This window comes from Rhea pennata, chromosome 18 (genome assembly GCF_028389875.1).
Source record: "Rhea pennata isolate bPtePen1 chromosome 18, bPtePen1.pri, whole genome shotgun sequence".
Classification (NCBI taxonomy): domain Eukaryota; kingdom Metazoa; phylum Chordata; class Aves; order Rheiformes; family Rheidae; genus Rhea; species Rhea pennata.
Window position 1 is genome coordinate 12901736 of NC_084680.1, and position 20411 is coordinate 12922146.

General features: G+C 53.1%; 1 protein-coding gene across 2 annotated transcripts in view; it reads left to right on the forward strand.

The window, feature by feature from the left end:
- The window catches only part of LOC134148723 (carboxyl-terminal PDZ ligand of neuronal nitric oxide synthase protein-like), a 39556-nt gene extending 19591 nt beyond the window's left edge, over positions 1 to 19965 (forward strand). For both annotated transcript variants that reach the window (XM_062591164.1, XM_062591165.1), the window contains 9 exons: positions 9936 to 10028; positions 11233 to 11291; positions 12544 to 12652; positions 13232 to 13373; positions 13843 to 14003; positions 16150 to 16317; positions 16722 to 16887; positions 17047 to 17407; positions 17935 to 19965. In XM_062591164.1, the coding sequence (XP_062447148.1) occupies positions 9936 to 10028; positions 11233 to 11291; positions 12544 to 12652; positions 13232 to 13373; positions 13843 to 14003; positions 16150 to 16317; positions 16722 to 16887; positions 17047 to 17407; positions 17935 to 18424 (1749 nt within the window). In that variant the 3' untranslated portion in view covers positions 18425 to 19965. The remainder of the gene's footprint in view (positions 1 to 9935; positions 10029 to 11232; positions 11292 to 12543; positions 12653 to 13231; positions 13374 to 13842; positions 14004 to 16149; positions 16318 to 16721; positions 16888 to 17046; positions 17408 to 17934) is intronic.
- The last annotated feature ends 446 nt before the right edge of the window (positions 19966 to 20411 follow it).

Below are 20411 nucleotides of genomic sequence, written 5' to 3' on the forward strand. Positions count from 1 at the left end.
GAGGTGAATTTAGCAGCTCATCTCCCAGACACACTGGTGCGTGGAAAGGGATTCTTGAGGGTTTAACTGCTGAACTGAGGCACAACCAATTGCAGATCCCTCAGCGTGGTGGCCTCAGCTTGGGCATCTTCTTGGAAACCTGTGTTTCTTAGGCCAGGAAATACAATTGACTGAGGGCATCAGGCAGATCTTTACTCAATATACACACCTTGCAGCCAGAGAGCAGACCTCAGTTTGTACTGAGGTAAGCAGGTCCCTGTTTGCATTTCTTCCTCACACTAAGCAGCAGTTTAATGTTTCTCTGCAAATCTAACTATGCTGTAAATAGGCAAAAAGTCAGAGGCACAGCCTTCCTTACCAGAGCACCATGGAGGCTTGAGCTTCTCTGGAGGCCAAAAGTGACTGATGGGTGAGCCTTGGGGACCACAGCCCTTCTGGAGCTCACAAGTTTATACATGCCATGCAATGAAGATGTGTAATCCTCATCAGCAGATGCCAGAAACTCCTGATTTCAACTACCTGCTCTGTCTTGACTTGCCAGGCAAACTTTTGATGAATAAGTTACCTTCCCCCATGCCTCAGTTTCCCAAGCTGGGACTCTAGTTAATATTTACCAGCTCAGAAAAGCTACAGTTCAGTACTCATGGTCAAAAAAGAGGGGAGGGGGAAGCTCTGTTCCGGGGGAAGGTCTTCAAATTAGCCAACTCCCAGTGCTCATTGTTCTGAATATTTGGAAAAGCAGGAAGTAATATTTTGCTGAGCTGTACTGCTTCTTTCGTGAAAGAAAGTTTTCCTAAAACAGTACCTCACAGGCTTATTTACCTCAAAATCTCCATGAACCTTCACTCCGCCAAGCTACCAGAAAGAAGTCTATGACAGTGGTGCGCAGGATGTCTGTAACAGAACGTAGAGAGTATACAAGCTCTGAGCTGAGGCAGCCTGACAGTGCTTCATTTTAATACACTTGGAGCCCTAAAGCTGTTGCAGGAAGTGTCTGGAAAGCCTGGATCCACAGGTTGGTCTCCCATTATTCACAAGCTGCTTCTCTGCAGCTTCCAGAAAGTGTGGCAGAAAGATTGGCACTCATACTGCTTCCTAGGGGATTTTTTTGCTAGACCCTAAGCAATATTGTGGCTTCATTTGTGTACATCACCCTGGAGTCAGTCTCCAAAGCCAAAATAGGACTTAGCATGAAGCAGACAGGCCAGACATGCCCAACCTGCCTTTTCTTGCGTCTTTCAGAAACCTCTGTCCCCAAAAGAGCATCTCAGAAAGAAACAGAAAAGGCTTGTCTCTCTGTAGTGGTCTGAAAGGTGGCCAAAGCCTGAACCAAGAGGAGCTGTGCCAAGCTCACACTCCCATTTCCATTTACAGACAACTTTCAAGAAACAATTTGAGAGCTGCATTTGTGAGCTAAGCCTGAGACCTAGCTAAGCATGGCTGAAGCACACTCATGATGGCTGAGGAGTTGTGGGGCACAGGTCCAAGAAAACCTGCAGATTAAACTAATTAAAATACTGCTGACAATACCAAATTGGAAACTTCAGAAAGGCAGATATTTTCCCAGCTTAGTTCAGAGTTTTTCAGTTCTCTCCACTGCCCTGCATCCCTTGCCCCCCTCAACCTGAAGCATTGTTCAGCTCTAGCTGTATCAAGAGCTTGGCCACTGAGTTTGACTATTAGCAAGGGGTTTGGCCAGCTACCTCCTCACTAATGAGGTGCTTCTGCATGGGCACCAAGGAAGTTGTGCACAGGGGCCACATGCTCTGCCCCTCACTGTCACAGAGTAGTGACAGCTAGCTGCTCCCTAAATGAAGGGGAGCTGGAAGCCAGGCACAACAACAGCCAGCAAGGCAGAGACCTCACCAACTGGCCCCATCCCACAGTACCTGAGCAGTGCAGACCTGGAGATGGAGGCCAGCTTTGACCAAGAGTCCGATCAGGAAGCCTGTGGTAACAAAGCAGGTATGAGGACAAACCAAGAAGTCAATCTGCAGATCAAGACCTGTTCCGATGAGCATAACTGGGATCAGATGCAGTCCTGCAATCCCTGGACATGTATATATAGTGATAAGACAGGTCCAAGATCAAGCCAGGGAGTCAGTCCACAAGTCAGGGTCTATGGCTAGGTATAGCTGCAGCTAGAGACCAGCACTCCTACAACACAGCTTAAAAAAAAAGACTGAATGTTCAGGGCTGAGTTTAAATGGAGCTTGGGGCCCATAGGCAGGGCTGTGGGTGGAGACCCCAGGTGAGGCTGGTCAGGCCATTAAGGCCTATTAGTGCATTCAGGGCCTTGACTGTGGATGTGCGGTGTCTAGCTGGAAACCAGAAGCATAAATCTGTGCAAAATCAGATTGCCTCAGGTCTGGGCAATAAGCTGCTAAGCTGTTAGCTTTACACACTCCTCCAGAGAAATGCAAACCAGTGCCCCTGGATACTGCTGCCAGCTGATCAAAGTGTAATGAGGCAGAGGTCTCAGCACAGCTCACTGTGCAGCTGCTCCGGCGAGGCACCTGTGCTTGGTGGTGCAGAGCAGGGTGTCCTTCAGCTGGAGCTGAGTGCTGGGACTCCACAGTCCTTGAGTCCACTCCCTGCTTTTTGACAAACCTACAAGCAACTTCCTTTTGCAGACCTGGACAAGTCTCTTCTGTCTCTCTTTGCTTCTCCTTTCCATCTCTGAAATAGGAGTAGTGTCTACCTGCCAGACCAAACCAGTGTTAGGAAGGAGATAGTTGAATGTACTGTGGATGATGTGTGTCAGGGAAATTTGGAGCTGATAGACTGGATTTTCCTGTCACCCCTTTTGCCACATCTGTGTGATAAGTTGTCCGCAGTTCCTGCACCTGGGTGGTGACCGTAGGGCTGGCCAGCAGCACTACCTGTGGCTTGGCTAATCTCATGGTACCTTTCTTGCCAAAACGCAGGCTGTAAGCAAGTCTCTGCAGCTCGGGCTGTGGCCAGGGACATCTGCATTGCCAGGCAGGTTTTGTGGAGACTGCCTGGGAGCTGGTGGTTTAGGTGGAGTCCTTCAAAAAGGCACCTACCGAGCTCCTGGAGCCAGTGCGCTTGCTGGGGAAGCCCTCTTTCAGCTGCTCGCCGCTCCGGGTGGGTTACTTGCACGAAATGGCTGTGACGGGAAAGGACTTTCTGCCCTCTCTAGTCCCATGAATCCTGGTCCCCACTTAACAACCAGGAAATACTTCCTTCTGCGACACTGCAATGTCAAGGATGGGAAGCTGCTCACTAGCTTTGCAAGAACGCTGTTAGTCCAGTTGTTGGACACTTAGTGTAGGAATGTGGGTTTAACTCCACAGGGGAGTCTGAACTTGAGGCTATGCTCAGGTTCGAGGGGGGATAGAGAGGGCCGCGCTCAGACACCGCCTTGGCCGTGGCAGCCAGCTCCTGAGTAGAATTAGCAGTGGGGAGCAGAGGATTGCGGGGGTCTGTCAAACTCTGCGGTCAGGGCAGGCCGTGACACCGCGGTGCAGCGTGCGCAGAGCGGTCGCTGAAGCCCTTCCCACAGCACCGCAGGACAAGTGTGTGGTCTGGAGCGCGAGCGCCCGGGCGTCCTCCCTCCCGCGAGCCTTCCCCGGCCCCTGCAGGCGGCAAGCAGCGCTCCCAGCGCACGGAACTAGGAATATATAAACGCCGCGTAATAGACAGCGATCGCAGTTCCTTTCTGCCCTTCCCGGGGGCTCCCAGAGACCAGCAGGGATGCGATAGCTCCCTGACTCCCTTCAGATCACCAACGGATTTTGGTATCCACAGGGAATTTGTTGGATGGTGGAAGGAGCTAATTTAAATGAGATAAAAAGACTTGGGGTATTTTTCCAGCATTCTTCTTGCCTATTGTACTCCCCATTCGGTTTCTGCTTTCCGCTCAACAGTATTATGTTTCCAAGGATCATAAATTCTCATTTTTCCACTGGGCAGGAGGTGCACTCCTGGAATCGGCAGCTTCCTGTGTAGCTTTTGTTTCCACGTTGCCCAGTTACAGAAGTGCAGACCCAGACTATGCCCAGCCACATTCAAACCGCCAGCGCCCTGTGAGCGTTTGAGCCTGCGGCCGGGCACGCGGAGTTCAGAGGATTCAGACAGGCATACGCTTTCCAAGACGAACAACAGAAAGGCCGTAACCCAGTGATTCCCAAACGGAGGCTCCCGAGGCCTCCGTGCGTGGGCTGCAGCTGACCTGTGAAAATGCACCTCCCTGCCAGTGCTGTCACTTAGAGGTGTGATGCAGAAGGGGACGTGGTGACTCACAGGGGGATTTGAGGCTGGACGGCAGTCCGTGGTCCAAAGGGTGTGGGAACTGACATTACTCATTTGTCAGGTCCTGAGAGGCAAACAGAGCTCTAGTAATCTGCACTGGCTCAGAAAAAAACTCCCGAGCTTTCTGTAGCATCATTTCCAAGCAGCAGCACTCCAAGCATTATTAATTCAAACAGAAGTTGAGATAACACCATGTCCTCATGCCATGGAGGGTTAGTTTGGTTTGAATTTAATAACATTCCTGAACTGGAAATACTTGGATTTCTCATGGTGTTAATGCCTAAAATGCTACTTGTGTAGCATGAGAGGTTGCAAACTGCCCTTGCAGTGGGAAGGAAAGACACGTCCCCATGCTGCTTGGATCAGATACGTGTCATGCCATCACCACGTGCCAGGTGAGCAGTAACGTGGACCAGTCACATCCTGTTGGCGTCGTGCTGCCAGGAGCCGCTGTGTCAGGGAGCAGAACCGAACAGATTTCCACCTCCTCATTGCCATGCTTCCTGTGTCCGTCTAGAAGGAAGGTTTGGGGAAAGGCTGGAGCCACTTACTGTTGCAGGGTTGTTTATGGCCTCAAACATCCTGCCGTCCTACCAGACCAGGGGCCAAGGGAGAAAGGAGGGTGGGGACTGGACAGCAGATTAAGGGCTAGCTGAGGTATTTACGGCTGCGGGAAGAAATAGGCCCATTTCCAAGCTTGTGGCATCTTCCTTTGGGCATACAAACAAAGCGCTGACCCAACAGCATTTGTGAACATGGATATATTCCTGTTTCAAAAACCTGGACAGCTTGTGCCTCAACTTCCCTTAATACAATTTACATTGTGCAATAGCAAACACCATTTCAAACTGTGATACTTGGTGTGTCCTGGCTCTCACTGCCCTTGTCTGGCTCTTCTGCTCTTTGCTAATGAGAAAGGGGCATTTTCTTGAAACTGAGGCTCTTTCTAAGACTTGCAAACTCTCTATTTTATGACAGTTTTCATTTGCATAATGAAGGCCCTGATACCTTTAGTAATTAATCACATTAAGAATTGCTTCCCTGAATAGCTCTATTCATGCAAGTTGTTCGTAGTGCTGGAAACTGCATATGATTTCAAATGTGCATTAGCCCATCTCTTTCATCAGCAGATGGAAGCTGGTAACTGCATGTGTAATTTATATCTGCTTGGGTGGAATTATGAGATGAAATATGCATTACACAGCTCCATTAACATTGCTAGTCATACAGTTTTTAGCTCTTGGGGAAGTTAATATTACATGCCAACAGTATGTGGAACCAGTGTGAAAGGCAGGGAGTTGAACACAGGAATTTAAAAGCACACACAGAATGTATTTTAGGTCAGACAAATCAGAAATAGAATTAGTGTGGAGATTAATGAAGTTGCTAAATTAAATTAGATGCAATGCACTTTTCTGACCTGCATTTCTTTTAAAACATCCCATCTTGTCTCCATAGCTAAGAAAACTGTCAGGTTTGCCCACTAACTCCCCTCTTATAAGGGCAATTCCAGATGCTTTAACATCCAAAAAGACTTCCACCGGAGGATAGCACAATCAGCCAGGGAATAACTATTGAATTTTGAGAGGCAGCACAGAAAACGAACACTGCTGTGTGGGTTTTGAATTGTCAGTAATCTTGACAAATTTGGAAAAAAATCTTATGAATGCAATAGTAAGACAAAAACATTTGATGAATAGACTTTGCTCTCTAATGACAGTATAAGGTTAACCAGGGAGCCTCGTGTTCATATGTATATTAGTTTATACATGAACATTTTTATAGGAGATAAAGTGTGCTACCTTGCAGTATATTTTTTCATTTGCTTTTTGTCCTTATGTAAACCCCGATTAGTGAAAATACTACCCCACTGATTCTTGCTTGAAAGGAAGCAATTAAATGACTGAAGTTGTATTCCATCTGCTTCTTATGTGCGGAGACAGAGAGAGCATCTTTAACCCAAGCGGGTGCAGCAGCGCTCGCGAGGTGCTCACCCCATCCTGCTCCCTGCAGTATCGCTCTCTCGTCCAGCTGGCACAACTGGTCTGCATACAAAGCAGCTCATCGTGTGGGGTCATCCTAAGGTCTCCTGCTGCTTGAAGAATTTCACCCTTTGGAAAGGATTTCAGGGCCTAGTGGGCTTTAATTATTTTCAAGCCAAGCTAACTGTGCTTTCCTGCTCTGCTCCATCATACCTATAGCTGAAACCCTGGCTCCTCTCCTGCATGAAGCATGTGCTGCGTTGGCCTTTTGAAGGCGATCTGGCAAGGATGCAGCAGCGAGGTGCAACAGCCGTGGCCACAGCCAGCACGGAGTGAGCAGGACAGGCTAACTCCCCTGCCTCTTCCATCCCTGATGATGCTGCAGCCAAGGGCCAAATCCTGAGCCAAAGGTGCTGCTTGCAGACAGTGAGGATCAAGGCTGTGCATGGCACACACACAGCTGGGGCAGGGCTTTCTGCACAGCACCCAGGACGTCCCCACACTGCAGCCAGAGCGTGGGCCCTGTCCCAGGCTGAAGGGGCGAGGGGTGTTTGGCTGGCTGCAGTGCCCTGCACTTCAAGAAACATCCCGCACACCCGTGGCACTGTTTGGAAACGCACTGCCACTGCTCCCAGTTGTCTTCTTTCTGCCCAAGACAGAAAGAAAAAATACCTCAGCAAAACCCAGAGTTGGACTTTGCTTAAAGCCTTTCACTAAAGAGCCTTGTTTGAATGTAATTGCACCCCTGTTGCTACAAGGGGAAAATACACTGTATTGCTCACTCTTTCTTTCTTGGAAAGCTTGGCTAGTATTTTCCCAGCCATTTGTACACAAAGAGAGATAAATAGAGCTCTTTAGCAGGCAGAACAATCCATCGCAGTTTTACTGACATTCTTGCAAGCAGACAAGGAGGAGCAGCTTGGTGATGCTAAATGCAGGGAAGGGGAAAGCTCCAGGCTCCCTGCCTCGCAGCTCTGGAGCACCCATCGGAGGCTGCCTGAGGGTGCACAGGGGACACCCTGCCCTTCCTCGGGTGCCTGGCACGCAGGGACACCTTGCAGAGACGTGGGTGCCCCGGGAATCTCCTGGCTGCAGGATGGACCAAGGCGTGGGAGTGGGGTGCTGGGGCTGGACACGCGGTAGCAGGGAGCAGCTGCCTGAAGGCTGAGGGACACAACTGCCTTTTCGCCCGTAGCTGTTCTCTCCTCCCTATAAATAAAAAATGTGTATAGCAAATTTAGCTCTGACTTCACGTGGAGTGTGCTATAGATAGATTTTTAAAGAGCTTGTCTCAGAATAATAATTCATGGTGAGATCAAAAGGGGACGGTGTAATTAGGGGTCTGTCTGATATCATAAGCCTTGCAGAGTGCTAGGAATTCTGTGAGTGGTGTCAAAAGCCTGATAAACATGAAAGCCATCGCATTTTCTGGCAGTGAGGCCAGCATGCCTTATGACCAGTGCGGAGGAGCCGGAGAAGCTCGCACCTCCTCTGCAGCACTTGGGTGCCCTGCTCCCACGGAGCCGCCCACCCCGAGGGGCTCGCGTCAGGCTTCTGAAAGAGGTGCCTCGTCTCCCTTAGTATCTGAATTGCCTCTGCAGCTCCATTGGCTATATAAAGAGCTGAAGTTTCTGATCCAGTGTCTAATTACACAGTGCAGCTAGGCTTCAGCACGCACAGAGCCTCTCACACCCGCTTATCCTCCATGAATGAGTCTCACAGTCTGTTCTCCAAAGCCATGCGGCAAAACTCACCCCGGGAGCCCGCGGAGGCTGGACAGGGCGCACAGGCACCTCCTGTCCCAGCAGCGCCTGCTCGCGTTGCGCTCGCGCCTCCCTCGTGCCGGTGCGTTTTCCCTGCGGAGGCCGGATGGCGCAGCACTGCCACCAGCAAGGGGTCTGGCACGGCTGGAATTCAAGAAAGGGAAGCACCAGCCCTGCAACCTGGGACTGCTGTACGGAAAGGACAGCAAGGCCACAGCCCCTGTCTGGGGAGAGCTTCCGCTAGGGACCACGTTATCTCATAACTGCCACCAGGATCTGAGTCGATGCAGAGGAAAGAGGTGTTGATCCGACAGGCTGGTGCAAGGCAGCGGTCTCCTGCTTGGGGACTGCAGTGCATTTCATGCAGGCAGCCTGTCTCTGCTGTTCTTTCTCCTGATGCTTCGAGTTGCAACTCAGCAGCAAGCTGGAGCCAGTCCTTAGCCTGTGGAGGAAAAAAAAAAAAAAAAAGGAAAAGTGTATCCATTTTTGTTAATAAACTAGACTGAATGTGGAATGAGCTCAGGGACGTTTAGGGACGTTTCCTCTCTGAATTGCGGCCTGGCAGCTGCTGCAGAGCTCCTGAGCTGTGTCAGTGGCCTCTGAATGCGTTGCGAGGGGCTGGCAATGCCTGCGATGGAGCCCGACAAGCCAGCAGCCGCGTCTCGTGGCTCTGGCAGGATCCTGTGCGGTTCAGAAGTCCACGTAACATTTATGTTCGTAGCCTCGCTGCTGCTGTTTGCATGGATAGAGACATCCCTGTGACGGCTCCCTTGCCCATTCCCCCAGCTCTGTCACAGCAGTTTACATTATCAGACTATTAAAATGGGGGATTTGTAATCTCTGCTTTCAAGCTAAGGAAACTATACATCAAGTGAATCCAAAGAATTTCTTTTTTAAAAGATGCATGGTGTCTGTTACTGTGGCTACACTGACTGTAATGAATGTATGCTGGCTAAGATAAATTTAGGATCAGGCCCAGGAAAGCTGGATTTCAGATGAAGAACACAAAAATATGAGGTGTCAAAATGCTGTATTTGGAAGCTAAAACAATGCCTAGCATGGGGCCAGTAAGGATCAGCACTGGAAATACAGGTCTCCAGAGCTGGAGGCCTCTGTCATGCTTCTTAGTTACCATCAAAAGCAACATTTAAAAGCCGGCAGTTTAATTTTTAACACAAATGGAGGTGAGTTCAGACTGCCAACACCTGCAGATAAGGAGCTGGATTTTTTTTCCAGAGGTATTGAGCCCACTGAGGTTAATGTGATTATGTAAATGACTAAGATATAATTACATTATTGCCACCCATCTGGCCCTCCTTACAGTTCATAAGTGATCTTATATTCCCCAAGCACTGCAGTGCTGTAGCACAAGGACACTAGAGATGCCATAATTCACTGCTTAGTTTTTGCTGCAAGCGCCATCTCCGCAGTAAAGCCTTTGGTGCGGAGTCCCACTGGGCTATTTAAGGCTCTTCAAATGCCAACAGATCGTGAAAGTTCTTCCTGGCTCTGAATGAACAGCACCCTGCTGTTTCCCCTCACACCTTATCTAGGCTGCTAGTATTTGGTCCACTATCTGCTTCAGAAGCCCCTTCCTGCCACCAAGCACCCGCTTCTCAGCAAGGCTGTGTTGAGAGTCCCTCCTGGGCGCTGGGCTCTTCCTGTCGTGCACCAGTTTAACCCTAACCGCAGGCTTGTGCCGCTCACAGCTGCTGGTGAGGCCCTAGGCTGCAGGAACGGGAAGGTCACAGCTAGATTTTAGAAGAGCTGAGTGTCCACTGAGGGCTCGGAAAATCTCTCTCTTGAAGTTAGGATAGCCCAGAAGGTCAAACTCAGTTTGACCAGTACTGCACATTGTCCCAGGTATTCTCCCAGTCCTCCATCTCTTCTAATCTGGATTTTTTTTCTTTGTCAGTACGAGTTCAAAGCCAAGAACATTAAGAAGAAGAAGGTGAACATCATCGTCTCTGTGGATGGTGTGAAGGTGATTCTGCGCAAGAAACAGAAGGTGAGACTTCTCCAGCACCCGTGGGGCAATTGGGAGCCGGAGCAGTCCCGGAGGGGCCGCTGGCTGTGCTGCACGGTCGCGGCTGGCGTCGTGCGCTGTAGGAAAGCCACAAGTGTCTCACAGAACTAGACAAAACCAGCTAGTCACTTCCCATGTCTGGAGGTAAGATCTGTTACACCTAAATCATCCCTGACAGGTATTTGTAAAAGGTCTCATCCCGCTTGCATGTAGTCTGGGATTCTGTTAAACTGCTGAGTTTGGGGATTAACAGCCTTTCCAAAATTCAGGTTACAGCAAGCCCTGGACATTCTCACGGCCCATGCAGGAGTCACATGGAGGCTGGGCATTGAAAGCTATTGGCCTGGGTTACCGCCTGTGCCTTTTATAGACAAAGTAGATTTTTTTACTTGCTCCAAAGATCAGCAGGGAAAGTGAGGCAACGGGAAGCTAAGCACAGGCAGGATTTGCATGTTTGCATCTTAGTGGGGGTTCTGTAATGCTGTCTCGGAGTTATTTTACATGTAGGCTTTGAATATGTCTGAGTATTAGAGCTGCTCAGAATAATCACAATAAACTTCTAACCAAACTGGCCTTTTCTTAAGAAACACCCAGGATTTTCAGCAGAAAAAAGAGTCACTTTTTTACATTTTCATCAAACAAACTAACAACAACCTTGCTGAAAAAAAGAATAGGAAAACTAAGAGTAGGAAGAGAATTTGGTTTTTTCTGTCAAAAAAGAAAAAAAGATTTTAGGACATGCAATTTTTTTTTTTGTCAGTATTGGTGAGCTTTTTGTGTACTGCCTCTGCAGTCCACCCCTCCATTCCACATGCTGTGCTTGGTACCTCTATATTCACATCTGAACAAAGCCAGCAGCTGGATCCAGATCTCCTAAACACTAGTTCAAAGCCTTTTTCTCCAAAATATATTACTCTTCTGCATATTTGATACTATAAATTAATCCTAGGGCCTGTTTTCAGCCCTGGAAGCTGTGATCAGATGATCAGATGTGATAAATGATTAGAGAATTTTTTTTCATCCAAGATACCAACTACACAGACATTGGTGATATAGTCAAACTGAAGACCAGATTTTGGCTTGGGACAAATGCATTGTTTTCCATGGTCCTGCCTGTCAGTGGTGGAGTGGTGGAGTTTTGTTTTCTCTGACACACTTTAATTTTGCTCTTGTCCTCTGCTTGCAGAGAAAGGAGTGGACCTGGGATGAGAGTAAAATGGTAGTGATGCACGATCCTGTGTACAGGTATGCAGCAGGGAATTTACACCAGCTGTATCCAAGGCAATTAATCAAACCAGAGGAGATGCATTTCCCTGCTCCTGCTTGCTGAGTTATCACCTCCAAGAAGCTTGGCTTTTTCAATGGCCCATGAGGTAGCAAAATTCCTACAGAGGGGAAATCTTTTCATACATTTTTGAGAGACAGACAGACAGACAGGGTGATCTAACATTGAAGCTAGCTCTAACTTTGAAGTTGGCCCTGCTTTGAACAGGGGCTGGACCAGATGACCTCCAGAGATCCCTTCCAGACTGAATTACTCTCTAATTCTGACTGAGAAGACCGGCTTCCTTTGGTTTTCCTTCAAAGCATGGCTCGCTGGATGCCATGTGCTTCTGAAGAAGGGCCTCACTCCGGGCATAAGTTCTTATGGGGAATTAACTTGTACAAAGCATGGTAATATAACAGTAAGTTTCCATAGCCCCTACTGTAGGATCTCAAAGTATTTTGGAGACAAAAGCCCCATGCACGGGTGTCCTGTAGGCTCTCCACTCAGTAGCAGAACTAGGCAAACACTGCAGGTCTTTGTCTTCTGGGAAGCAGCTAAAGGTGTTATCTCCAGCAGTAAGAGAGTTAAATTTACTCCAGAGAATAAATTTAACATCCTTGGGAGATGTGTCTAAGAGAAGCTGGCTTTTGTGCTATATCATCTGCATTAAAGAAAATAGGCCTGTGCTCCTGACAGTTCCTCTCTGCTGTTCCCCAAGTCACTGGTTAATCTGGTACAGGTCTCCTCTAATAGTGTCCAGAGGTCTCTCCTCTTCTCCACCCCCCTGCTAGGCAGAGCTAGTGCAGCTGGTTAGGCACCACCTGTGGCATGGTGTCCCTGGGCTGGCCGCAGCTGGGGCCAGCTGCTGAAGTGGCACAGCCAGTTCTGTTACACTGCAGCAAGGGCAGAGATTTATTGTCAGGGCTAAAAATAGACACACTTTCTAATACTATATATTTTTTAGCCTTTTCACAGAATCTTTAAAAAGCGTTTGCCTACTTTAGAAACCAGGAGATTTTCCATCAAGCAGTAAGTGTTCTGTCAATTAGCTGCTTCCTGGCCTTGATAATTGTAGAAAAGGCCATCCGCCATACATGGCCTCTTTTCTCCGGCTTTTGGATGCTTTGAACCACCCTAGGGTTTGTTCAGTGAGCACAAGAATCTCTAAGGTTTGTCTGAGGTTAGAGATTCTGCTGTGTGTTTAATTTACTTCATGTCTCTTTTGCCTAGAATCTTCTATGTGTCTCATGATTCTCAAGATTTGAAAATTTTTAGCTACATTGCGAGGGACGGTGCTAACAACTCCTTCAGGTGCAACGTCTTCAAATCTAAAAAGAAGGTAGGATACTCCTGGGCCATGGCCATATCTTCACAAGGGCAAGAGATGGCAGGAGGATCTTTGCATCTTGTGCTATAGAAGGAAGCACTGGGGTCAGTGAGTCCAGATCGTGGGGGAGAGACTGAGGCAGTGCTAATGCTAGATGTCTCTGAAAACACATACCTGGGACCTCTTCCCTGCCTGACCCAGCTGCCAGGAGAACAGTGCAGCCACTTTACCTCAAACCACACAGAGAGAAGAGCGCTTATCTAGAGCGCTTATCTCCAGGAGCAGTCCTCTGGGGTTGCTGCATGGCCAGTGTCCATACTCAAGGCAAATGCTGGCCCTGCTCTCTTGCCAGTGGTGGACAGTGCTGGAGCCTCCCCAAGCAGAGGAAAAGGGGTAGGAGTTGCACTGGGAAGAGGATGCACTGAGCATTGATCCATGCTGAGACACATGCATCTCAAGGGTAACCCCAGGCCAGCCTGGGTAGGAAGAAGGGGGAAGGATCCATCTTTTCCCTACCAAGAGGGGGAGCAGGAGAGGTGGGAGCGTTGCTGCCCCTGGGGCTCTGACCTGCCTATGGGTTTTGCTCCACAGAGCCAGGCCATGCGAGTGGTGCGCACGGTAGGGCAGGCCTTCGAGGTGTGCCACAAACTGAGCCTGCAGCACGCCCTGCAAAATGCTGACGGCCAGGCAGACGGTGCCAGTGACAAGTCTGTGGAGGAGCAGCCACTAGAAGGTGACTTTCAGCTCCCTGGGGGCTTGGGCAGGTCCCTCACTCGACAGCAATGGCAGAGGGGCTTTGAGATGGGGAAGTGCCAAAGTCACTTGTCCTTTGCGAGCCAGCTCTGGCGACAGCAAAAGCTTCATGTCCCTTCAGATTGAGGGCCTGGGGAATGCCTGCCCAACAGGGCCATGCGTGTGCCTCTCCAGCCTTTCTGCATCTTTCTGAGGCCTTCCCAGTCCAGGCACCGCAAACTTGAGACTAAACATCCTTTTCCAGCGGACTTATAGCCTGCAAGCACAAGCCCCTCCACTAACATGCTTCTTTGCTCCTGCCCCACTACAGCATGCAGAGACTTGAAAAAAGTCTTGGCATTTTTCCTAAGCCTTCACCTATGCTGCCAGCCCTGCTCAGAGCCCCGATTGGTTGCTATGATCCTGCAGTGTTTGGGGACTTTGGTTTATTTTATCCATCTCATTTGAAGTTCACCAGATGAAGGGCTCCAAGATCACAGACGTGGATGAGGTTGGCATCGACACTGATGGGATCTGTGTGTCTGAGAGGGGACCTGGAGAGCTACCCACTGCCAGGGCTGAGCTCGGCATGCTGAAGCCTGGACAGGTCTCGAAAGACAAGAGCTGCCAGGTAATAGTGGGGGGGGGACAGGCTGAGGGGGTGGTTCATGCACCCTGCCACTGCTGGGGTCTGTCTACTCAGGGTCATTGTTTTACAGCTTTGTAGAGAAGGGCTTTCATGGAGACCCCATAGCAGAAACTTCCCTTCTTGGCACCCAGCACTTGCTGCCTCAGCCTCCCTGCAGCCCATACTGCAGGTCAGGCTTGTAGGGCATGCAAAGCCACCCAGGGCTGAGTCACCATGGTTGGTAAAGCCCCCTGAGGTCCTCAGGCAGCCGCTGTTGCAGGACAAGTTGTTCAACATTCAGTTTATCTGTGGCTAAGCTGCATCTGACAGCTGGGGCTTGGAGAGAAGTGAGAGCAAGGAGTGGGGCTACAGCACCCAGCTGGAAACCAGGCAGAATCCACTGGTGCAGGAAAGCTGGGGCCAGAGCATAGAGGGCTTCTGGCTTGGTGCATTTAGAGAGAGCGACCATGCAGCTTTAGAAAGGAGAAGTGAGGCAGGGAAAACCCTTCCCTTCCAGCAGCACCCAGATGACAGCTGGAAACTAAGAGGTGTCTCTGGGGAGGCACTGTTTTCCCTATTGTGCAGGCTGGATTTCTGTGCCTCTGGTGCTGGTCTCTAGCGGTCACTTTGACTTGCTCCTCACTCTGGCAGCAGCCCCACTCCTCTCCTCTCCCAGTAGAGGCAGCCCTGTCACTGCAGCAAAGGCAGCGAGAATGAATTCAATGCTAGTGATGGTAACACCATAATTAAAAGCTGTTCTGCAGATCTGTTTCAGTGAGTGTTTCCTGGCTGCTTTAATGGAATCATTTCAGTTTAAATGGTTGTATCACTTGCAGAGCATGGCTAAGAAGAGCTCCAATGAAATGTATTCAATTGGATTTATTTCTGTGGCTCAAAAAGCAGGGATTTCCAGTGATCTTCCTTTTAGATGCTGATCTGCCCACTGACCTGTCGCTAAAGAGGCAGAGGGCAGGGGCACAAGGAGAGCTAGCGGCCTTGGTGCCGTCTTCCTGAGAGGGCACTCTGCAAGGTCACCCTATAAATGCAGCATCTTAAAACATACCTGACTGCCAAGGCAGCTGGCTGCACCCCTGGGGAAATGGGGTGCTCTGCTCCGTGCCTTGTGCTGTGATCCCGGAGCTATGGATGGCGCAGTGAGCTACACGCAGGGCCACTGCACTGCCTCTGTAGTGTATGACATGTCTGCAGGCTCCCCCAACTGTGTGTTAGCACTGGTGCTGGCTCTGCAGGGTGGCACCCTGCCTGGCAGCAGGTTAACATCTCCAGGCTCTGGTGAACAGGTTCAGCCCATCTCTGCTGTTTTCCTTTCTGGCTCAGCCCTAAGGGATAAGCCTGGTGCTTGTGGATTTATTTTGCTTGAGGTTAATGGGTGACTTTAAAGTAATGTGTCCAGTGAGCCTAGCTGTAAATTGATTGCTTATCCTTTGCATAGTCATCCACTCTGCGCAGGATAGCGAGGCTGGGGGAGGTGGAAGTGTGAGAGTATTAACACATGAGGTGCACGTTTCAGCAGGCCTTGTAGCTCGGAGGTGTTGAGCAGGGGAGCAGGAGGCTCCCGTCTGAGTGGGGGCAGCTCTGAAATTTGTCAGCTTTTTTCTGCTCTGCTCTCCTAAGAGTGGGCATCTCCAAGGGGTGGGAGAAGGGATAAAGGGGGAGACAAACTGCTTGCCTTTATTATTGATGGTGTCTGCCTGTGGTCTTTTAATATGCTAATGGACCTGCCATAGACTGCTTTAATGGAGGCAATGCATCTGATAACCAAGCAGCAAGAAACAGCCCAGCCAGCGCTCATGGGAAAGGTGCTAGGATATCTGAGTCACTCCCTGCCCTGAGGACCTTGCCATTCCTGTTCAGAGCTACAGCCAGGCTTTGATGGTACAACCCAGCCACCTAATTTAGACCTGGAGTCACTCTAAAACACGCTGTCCTTGGGGATCACACTGCTGGGCAGCGCCTGAGAGCAAGCCTCAGACTGCAGCCCTCAATAGCCTCGTGGTGCTGGCAGGAGGACAGCAGCTCTGCTGCGCTGGGATCAGTGCCGCAGGCCATGGCAGAGCTCCTGGGGAGTCACAGTCTGAATGCCAGCCCGAGCTGGGCAACCGCTCACAGCCTGTCTCTTTCTGCCCAGGACTCCGAGAACTGCTCCCTCTACCCGTCCGGCTCCCAGCAACTGCTCAGCCCGAGCAGCCCCTGCTCCTCGGCCTCCATCACCCCCCTCGCGTCTCAGCACTGCCTGCAGCTCCTCCAGCAGCAGCTCCTCCAGCAGCAGCAGCAGACGCAGGTGGCTGTGGCTCAGGTACCCATCCTACCCTCCCTTGCAGCCTTGGGGTGGCCCAGCGAGCTCCTGGGTGCCTGCTGCTTCCTGCCTTCCCTCTCGAGCAGCACAGGCTCTTCTCTCCCTGCTGCAGCCCATGGCACAGTGGCGATGGGAGGCCACGTGCTGGTCACCTCCAGCACATGGAAAGCCAGGGTTGGGCATCCTGTGCCATGGGCGCAGTCCCTGGCAGCAGCTGAGATTCTCAGTGTTTCTGAGAGCTCCCCTGGGCTCCTGGAGGGCCCGCTCACGTGAGAGGTGCCCCACGATGCCACCCTCACCCTGCGCAGAGCCGACGGCGTGTGCAGGGCAGGCTGTGCCCAGCGGGGCCAGGCCAAGCCGAGCCTGCTGGCGCCAGGCCGTGCCCCGCAGCTTCCATCCCGCAGGTGCAGCTACTGAAGGATCAGCTGGCGGCCGAGACGGCGGCGCGCATCGAGGCGCAGGCACGGGTGCGGCAGCTGCTGCTGACCAACCGGGACCTGCTGCAGCACGTCTCCCTGCTGGTGAGGCAGCTCAAGGAGCTGGAGGTGAAGGCACAGCGCCGGCAGCCAGGTGAGGGACCCAGGACAGTAGCTCTGTCCCACCTGGGCAGCTCTGACCCTGGCATCCAGGGCCACCCCATTACCTGGCTTGCAGCCCCTATGGTCCATGGGGAGGAGCTGGGCTGGAGGCTTCAAGCTTTTCACCCATGCATCGTGTCTTCCCCGCCAGTCGACCGCTCCTTACAGAACCTGTCTCTGGCCCAGTCTCTGTCACTGAACCTGAAGAACCACTACAGCCTGGACATCAACTTGCCATCCACCTCCACCCCTGCCAGCATCCTGGGCAGCCCTGTGGCCCCTGGCTCGCTCTCAGCCCTGGCCTTAGGGGATTCCTACCTCAACCTCCTCAGCCTGGAGAGGGGCGGCCCCTGCTACGACGGCAAGGAGGGGGATGAGTGCTTGGCTGTGCTGGAGGGGCAGGACGGGCTCAGCAGGCGCGTGGAGGGCTCCGAGGTCAGCGAGTTTGCTCTGCTCAACGGGAGCAGCCGGCAAAAGACAGACGACACTGACAGCAGGGTGGATGAGGACAGGTAGGGACCTGCCACCTCTGCCAGCCAGAGTCTGAACACCCCTGAGCAGACAATTCCCCCTCTGCTCCCTCACCCAGCAGGACCAGTCACAGCAGAGGCCACAACAGGCTTTTTGGAGGTCTTGCAGCACCACAGCCTGCCGCAGGGGCTCACGGCTCTCTGGAGGGCGGGGAAGAGGGGCTGTGCACTCTGTGCTGCAGCTGAGGGGCTGCAGCAGGCAGCAAGTGGTCGCTGCACAGGCTAAGACCAAATGAATCACAAGAGGGCAGAAGTGGGGCGTCAAATCCACTGTGTCCACCCATGGAGACAGGGATGGGGTCGCTATCTGCCCTGCTCCTGTCCCTGTGAAGCAAGAGGGCCAATTCTGATTTGCTCCCAGTACCACCACTTCAGGGTGTGTGAGTGACAGGTTGCACTGATGGGCCCCCATAAGGGTGTCTGTCTTTTGGAGAGCCTGGGGCAGCTGGGTTGGGTCCTTCGCCTAGATTTTCTTGCCTGTCACCTTTCTCTCTGCTTTTGCTTCCCAGGCGACAGCAGCCCATTCCCAAGATCAACCCCCCACCACCCATCCTACGCAAAAGGTCAAGCAAGACCTCCCCAAGCCTGGAGGTGGAGGCCAAGCCTGAGACCACAACCCACATGAGCCTTCCCAGCCCCAGCTTGTCCAGCCTCACCAACATCACTGCCAGCTCTCTCACCCTCTTGGACCCTGAGGTGAGGACTCCCACCCAGAGCATAGCCTCCAGCATGGAGATCGTCCCTGCTGGGACCTCCCAGCGCGCTCTCGGGAAGGACAGGACTGGCGAGAACGGACACCTGTCCCCCCTATCCAGCATCCATGACACTGCAACGGGTGAGGCCCTGGGCAAGGACCTAGCCTCCCTGGCCAGCCCCATGGACAACACACTGCCGTTTTCCCCAGTGGACAATACCTGCTTGCACATCAGCTTCTCGGAAGATGAGCTGCTTGAACCAGAGCTAGATGCTGCTCTGGGACCTAGCAGGGTCCCCACTTAGCTGGACCACTCCTCGGCAGCTGGCAGGCAGTCCCAGCAGCTCCATCTGCCTTGCTCCACCAGCCTGCGTGGGTTAGGGGGCCCCTCTGTGCCTGGGCTGGGAAGCAAGTCTCTTCGCTGTCCCTTCTCCATGCAGTAGCTCCCCTGGCGCATGTGGGGCTGCCAGAGCACAACATGACGTGACCTGTTCAGCCCCTGTCCTTGAGCTGCAGCAGCTCACGCTGCATCAAGCCCCAGGGCTGCAAGGGGTCCTCATTACCTTCCCTCTGCCCCAGCCCCTCTGTCCACTCTCGGGTCACACGCAGGTCGTTAAACAGTCCCTGCCTGGGGCACTCGCTCCGACTTGCTCTCCAGCAGAGGCAACCATGCTTGGTCATTGCTACAGCCCCTTTTGCTGCTGGGCTGCCGCAGACAGTCCCGCCACACCACATCCGTCCCGCAGCAAATGGTGCCTTGCCCAGCCCCGTGGCAGGGCCTGCAGCTGTCGCCGGCGGCGGAGTCCGGGAAGCAGAGGTGCCTGCAAGCCTCAGCGCTGCTGATCGGCAGGGCCCCTGCGTGCAGGCACAGGAGGCACTGGTTTGGCTCGCGCCGAGGAGCTTCCTTTGCAGGTAGCGCTGGCCAGGGGCCGCCTCGCTGCTAAACCAAGGCATAAACTCATCCTGCAACACTGCCTCCCCCGGAGCAGAGCCTGAGCAGCCAAGATATCCCCGCGGCACGGTGCAACGGGAGCCCGGCTGCAGGGCTGAGCCCCAGGACAGTGCCCCGAGCGCGGCAGGAGCCCGGCTGTACAGAGCCCCCGGGGTACAACAGCGCTGCCGGGGAGGCCACTAATTCGGGACAGCATTTGCGCTCCAAGCCCGTCGCTGCAGCGCCGACCGCCGCGGTCCCGGGACCGGGCGGCCTCGGCCTCCGCGGGAGGCAGGAGCTGGGCCATCGCCTCCTGTGCCACGCGGAGCAGCCTCCTGCTGCCGGCCGCAGTGCTGCGCTCTTGCTCGGATTTTGCAGTATTATGGTATGGTTCAGGTTTATACTTCGAAGCGTGGGAGGTTTGAAGAAGGAAAGGTTTAAGGAAGATACTGAGCCCTGGGCACGGCCTGCAGGTCCCGTTTCAGCCCCGGAGCGAAAGCAGGGCTCTGGGAAGGGCTCCCAGGGTGGCGTTTGCCAAAGGTGGGTTTGTGGAAGTGTCGGAGGGTTGAGGTGGGAAGGTGCTGGGCAGCGACGGAGATGAAGAGCAGCGGCAAGTGAGCAACCGCCTCCCGCGGCGGGCGCGCCGGCCCGGTGAGCCGGAGCGGCCGGGCGGCGCGGGCGGCAGAGCGGAGCGGAGCTGAGCGGAGCTGCCAGCCGACGGCAGAGGGCCCTGGCGACCAGCAGACGCTGCGCTCTCCCGGCGCGGTGGCTCCGGAGCCGCGCGGGCCTCTGCAACCCCGCGGCTGGGCTGCGCGTTAGTCTGGTAGAAACAGAGCAGCCGGTGGTTAGAGAAGAAAATACGCCGCAGTTTGGTAAGAGACTTTCAAAGAGAAAATAAATGTGTCAGACTTTGCAGAGCAAGCGCTGTGGTTCTTGCCAGCTGGGCCCGGCCCAGGGCTGCTGCGGGCGTCGCGGCGGTGCCGTGGGGGGCAGCCTGAGGCCCCCGAGCTCTCCCAAAGAAACAAGATCCCTGCTGGGATCCGCAGCTGCCCAGCTCTCCAGGCTCTGCTCCGGCCCCTGCCGCGGGCCGCCACCAGCTCCCAGCGCCACCGCGGGGCCGGTCCCCGTCCCGGCGAGGACGGGGCAGTCCTCGGCTCGCGGCCGTGGCCAGGACCCCCGGCCCAGCCGCTTCAGTCCGCAGGCAAAGACAGCGGCACCAAGAGCCCGGCCCAAAGCACCGGCTGCCGCGTCCGGGCGATCCCCCGCTGCCGGCCGTCGGCCCAGCCCGCGGGTGCCGGGGGCGCGGCGCCAGCAAGGGCTGCGTCCCCCCGCGGGGTCTTTGCCCTTTCTTGCCCCCGCTT